We start from the raw sequence: 5,323 nt of genomic DNA on the forward strand, positions 1-5,323 counted from the left end.
TTCTTAATTACAGATATTGAATTCGCGCAGTAAGTTATAGGTTTGCTGTACCATTCAATTAATTTTTTTTCCGTGATACTTAATATTAAAGTCATTGTACACAGATTGACATAGAAATGTGTTTTAATATAAATATAGAAACAGATTTAAACCGTCAAATCTTCTCAACACACACTTTACCGTACTATTAGATAAAATATGTATAAGAAACAGAATGTAAAGAGCACATTGTAGATTAAACTTACAATTAAATCTCGCGAGAGTATAATTGTTGAGTTTCTCCTTTTAGGAGATTCTTTTCATTCGTCAAGGAGAGGGATTGGCTGGGTTTATGGTAGCCAATAATTCGAGTCACAATGTCACTTGAGTATCATTTTATTCCTTGTTTTTTTTTATTTTCGCTATAAATAAGTTCGGTGAGATGTGTCGGTGTTTATATATATACACGCATAGCTGGGCAACACCCGCCTAATTCTACGTTTACAATTATAGCAATAATTTAACGGCGCTACCGTATATTCTAACAGTGTACTAATTAGATATACTTCATTAATCATGTATGTTATTAATTCTATACGATACTACGCGCACTTGGGAATGTTCTTATGTACAAAAGTAGCTGCGAATGGCTGTCGATTACTCATTACAGGATCATCACGAACCTCCGGGTGTGATGACAGCGTCAAGAGAATTCTCCATTAATTCATTAAAAGCCGTAATTATATATAAGACTTGAGTTAGTAAAAAAGTTAATAAAAAAGATTGGAGCATGTATTATAAAAATGTTCGGAATGAATTCCGATCTAAATTATTTTGTTTTCCTAGAAAAACATAATATAAATCTACTCATTAAATTTTTTGTAGTGGAATCTCACTTTAAAGATGAAAAATTCTGCCACTCTTTTTCAAGAATGGTAAAATTTTCAATTTTTAAGAGTGAGATTTTATTCTTTAGAATGAGATTCCACTTCAAAGAATTTATAGAGTAGGAAATAATTGAACAATTTCGATTGGAATCCATTCCAATTCCACAAATAATAGTCATAAATAAATGCTCAAGCCGTTGTTGTACTGAACACGTTAACGATGAAACAGTCAAATAGGAGAATCAAACGCCATCGATCAATAGCCTGGCTATTTACAAAAAAGAACGAATTATTTTGTAATTCTTATTTAGCTGCAAGAAAAAATGAGACAACGATCAACTTGTTTATTCTATGCCAATTATGAAAACATCATCGCAAAATTTAATCTCCATCTTGCGTATTACAATACGAATCTCCATTTAAATAATTTAGCGATACTTTTCTTTAGTGTAACAGAAAAGAATTAATTGATCACGAATCAGATCTAAAAGTCTAGACCTATACTTTCTCTATTTACCTCTCTATATATTTCTTCCTTCCTTTATATATCACTGTTTTCTTCACTCAGCATTTATCTTAATCATGGCCGACACCTCGGAAACGATCAGGTTTTCCTCCCTCTTTTTCCCCTCTTAACGACATCCGCAATGGTCTGCGATCATGTCCTCGTACATCTTGAGCACAACGTTCTCGTTGTCGTCGTAGAAGAGAATGCTGGTGCTGAGCAGCTTGGTTGGCACGCAGCACGGTCTTTCGACGCCCTTGGCCATCTTGTGTACGATCGCCTGTATCGTCGCATGGTTCGTCGGCCGCTGGTTTTGGCTGAGGGGCGGCTCACACACGCCCTTGCATTGGTACGCGGAATAGCCAGCCGGTGCGATTATCGAGGATGACAACCCAATGTCGTGGAAGTCCACGTAGAGCTCATGCCTCGTGCACTCGGTTGCGTTCCCCGACTGTTCCGGTGCCAACAAGCTCTGGCTACTTGCCGATCGCGCCGGTCGACGACGTCGTCCTGTGACCGTCGTCGTCGACCTGTTCCTCACCACCTGTCCCAGCCTCTCGCGAAACATCGCTCTCTCGTAGATGTCCATCGACGTGAGAATTCGTGTGATCCGCGAGCAATTTCTCGATACGATACCACAGGAAGTGTGTTTCCGAGAGGACATCGCGTCGCGACGACGGCGCCTCGTCGCTTCTAGAAAATTGCCATAACGAGAAGCTTCACCCTGATCCTTCTTTTCCTCCTCCTCCTCTTCCTCTTTACGTCTTTTCTTTTGCCGCTGGAAAAATTCCGGCTCCCGTCTGTTTACCAATAGAACCTCCTCGGGCTGACCGTCGTCTTCCTGTTGCCTCTTGTGCCTCCTGTTGTGTTCCGCGCCATCATAGTCGTTCTCCAGGTCGATCTTCTCGTTCTCCGCATCCTCGTACACTGGACCTTTTTCATGGTTCTCCTCGTTGTCGTTTTGTTTTCCGTATGCATAATATCGCGGCGCGGTTACCGATTTTTCATTGAACCGATCGCTACTGTCATCATCGAAGAGCACTAATATCGGCTGCTTACTATGGTGATAATCGTTTCGGCGGGAAAACTCCACCGATACCTCGTCCTGGAATAGATTCTGAGTTGTCACCAAGAGGCCCAGATTCGGTTCACCGCTTATCCAGTCGAGAACGGCTTGCTTCACATTGAATATCTGTACAAACATTATTGTTGAAATATCCAATCCAATGCGATATGTTAAACATATTTAGGTAAATAAAAATATTAAATATTATATTATATTAAATATTATTATATTAAAATTAAACCTCCTAAACCTGTTTTGATACTTAAATAATCAAATAGGACCTTTTTTAATATTACTTAATCTATAGCTTCTATTTAGAAAACTTCTTTTCCTAAAAATACTTAAAAATAGAAAATTTTCCGATAACTGCCATTTACAGACTCAACGTAGGAGTTCAATTCATTAGATTAAAACCTATTATAAATCTTTAGAGTCTACATACGTCCTAAAACTAATTAAGGTTCAAAGTAGAAGCAAAATTTCGACTCGGCAGTTGACGTTATTTTTTTGTAACGAGAATTACTGAAATTGTCAAATTTTATTGAATGAAAATGTTAAATTGCCTTCTTGATTTTTAATCCTTCAAGATATGATTAATAATAATTTGATATTATTTGAAATTATCGCGGTAAACTGTTAATTCAAAAACTTTTAAAAATGTTTAATGTTTAATATTTGGTAAAAAATTATTATTGATATCGATGAAATTATCATTGCAGAAGGAAATAAATGTCAATGTTAAATCATTATAATGCTCTCACCTGCCAACCGGAAGCGTGCGCACCGACGTAACGAACATTCAATAATCTGTGAAAATCTGGCACATCAAGACTGCGATCGTCCAGGACTTGATACACTCTTATCTACAAAGTTTATATTAAAGAGATATGATGGAAATTTCAAAATAATAAAAAATTTATTTCAATAAGAAGTAATATTTCTTAATTTTTAAGTATATTTCTTAAATTAGTTGTCGAACAAATAAACAAAATATTTATTTTTTCTAAATATTTGTAACTAATGGGTGAATCGCAATAAAACTTTGCATAAAAAGTACTTATATAAAAACATTTAGATTTTGTTATTATTTTTTAAATTTTAGTTTATAATAATAAAAATAGTAACAAATAAAATTAATAAATTATAAAAATGTGTTGTTTAATAAAAACAAAATATTATAAGCACAACTTTTGTATGTATATGCTTTGTTTAAAGTATAAATATTATTATATGTGCTATTTATGTCTATCGCAGCTTAACACATCAAGTTCACACGCTTGATTCGCATGCATGTAAAGATTGACACGCTGATCGGCGACACTGACCGTGCCAGGCACTTACAAGATAATAAGGCGACGCAGGCGTTAGCGGATGTACGTTTCTCGGCGGTATTTTTTTTCGATAGAGATGAAGCTCAGCCTCCAGCACCGATTCGTTCATCTCCAGTCCCGAGACATTAAAGAAATAGAAGTTCGACGAGGAAACGTCTACGTGCCAAAAAAAAGTTTAGATCGCGACTCTCGCTCGACAGCGAATTGCATGATTTCCGCGAGTGTTTGATGATATAATATATGTACTGAAAGAATTACCTCTTTCAACGAAGCTGCGCACGATTCTGGCGTTGTACGGATTCCGGCCTCGCGTAACTCCGCTGGGATCGACGATAGTGTTGTAGAGTTCCATCATGAATTGCGGCGGTACCTTGCGATAGGCTAGATTCTCGTTCTGACTCCGAATACCGAGGATCTGCAATGCATTCATCATTTTATCGTTAGTGCGAAGCTTAAAGAGATTTCATTGTCTGAAGACGACAAATCGTCAATTCTAGTCGGATCGTTGCTCGATTCTCGCATTTATCATAACTCTCTAAATTCTTTGGAGTGGAATCTCACTCTAAAAAGCGAAAATTAGGCCAGTCTTGCAAAAGACTCAATTTTCAGTCTTTTATGGCCAATTTCTTCATCTCTACACAACTTTGTTCATGAGATATCTTATGGATAAGTTGTCGGCAACTTAGATTTCGGCAATTTAGAAATGAAAAAATTGGCCATAAGAATGAGACCTTCAGAGTGACAATTTACTCTACAAATTTTAGAAAGTATCTCTGATAAATGTCACGATTATCGCGACATTTACCAGAGATACTAAAATTTGTACGTTTATCGCGACGAGGATTGTCATTATCACCTCACCTCTTGTATTTTCTGCAAAGCCTCCTCTCGTTGGGGTGCGAAGTCATTCTCGTTTGCTGGTTGAACGAAGGGCCACAATTCTTTGAGTTCTTGCTCAAGACCATCCCTGTCTTCGGTCTGAAGGTCCAACTTCGGGTACGCGTTAATATCGCACAGAAACGTCAATGAGAGTAGCAACATTAAAAAGCAGCACGGTGCGTTTCTCGTCATCACCGTCATGGATCCACGTACGTTGTAATAAGAAAGAAGAGAGGTTCACCCGCGATTCTACCGAGTTCTGTTTTCTCGATCGCGTGTCGATCCACTTTCAATCCCGAGAAATCGCACGCGAAAATCGGTCGGCACCGTCAACGTCTACATCAGCTTATTTTTTCATCGCGTTCAAGAAGGATATAACTCGAAGGAGTTTTTTCTCTTAAGACAAATAAAAAAAAAGATAGAGAAGTATTCTCCACGAAGGAGATTTTGCCAAGCCGAACGGGATGCTAAGTGGCATATGGGATGTCTTGGCCGCGAGGAGTCACCTTTATGCTACTCCGAGAGTTGCCTCCCCCGCAACTCGTTTGCCCCCCGCGGCATTGGCTCTCTTCTCGCTTCTCCCTCGGTGTCGTTGTCATCGTTATCGTTAAACGGGGATCCCCTCGATTCGAATTTCGCGCATTACCAATGTTTACCTTCGTCAATATTCTTTGGT

General features: G+C 38.1%; 1 protein-coding gene across 1 annotated transcript; it reads right to left on the minus strand.

Moving 5' to 3' along the window:
- Positions 1–1,033: 1,033 nt before the first annotated feature.
- Positions 1,034–4,995, minus strand: LOC108728257 (bone morphogenetic protein 4). Its single transcript, XM_018456732.1, has 5 exons — positions 4,630–4,995; positions 4,027–4,183; positions 3,779–3,924; positions 3,199–3,300; positions 1,034–2,563 (listed from the first exon to the last, which is right to left on the minus strand). The coding sequence occupies exons 1-5, from the start codon at positions 4,846–4,848 to the stop codon at positions 1,499–1,501; spliced, it is 1,689 nt and encodes a 562-aa protein (XP_018312234.1). The 5' UTR covers positions 4,849–4,995; the 3' UTR covers positions 1,034–1,498.
- Positions 4,996–5,323: the final 328 nt, after the last annotated feature.

This window comes from Mycetomoellerius zeteki, unplaced genomic scaffold, assembly GCF_001594055.1.
Source record: "Mycetomoellerius zeteki isolate Tzet28-1 unplaced genomic scaffold, Tzet1.0 scaffold597, whole genome shotgun sequence".
Taxonomy (NCBI): domain Eukaryota; kingdom Metazoa; phylum Arthropoda; class Insecta; order Hymenoptera; family Formicidae; genus Mycetomoellerius; species Mycetomoellerius zeteki.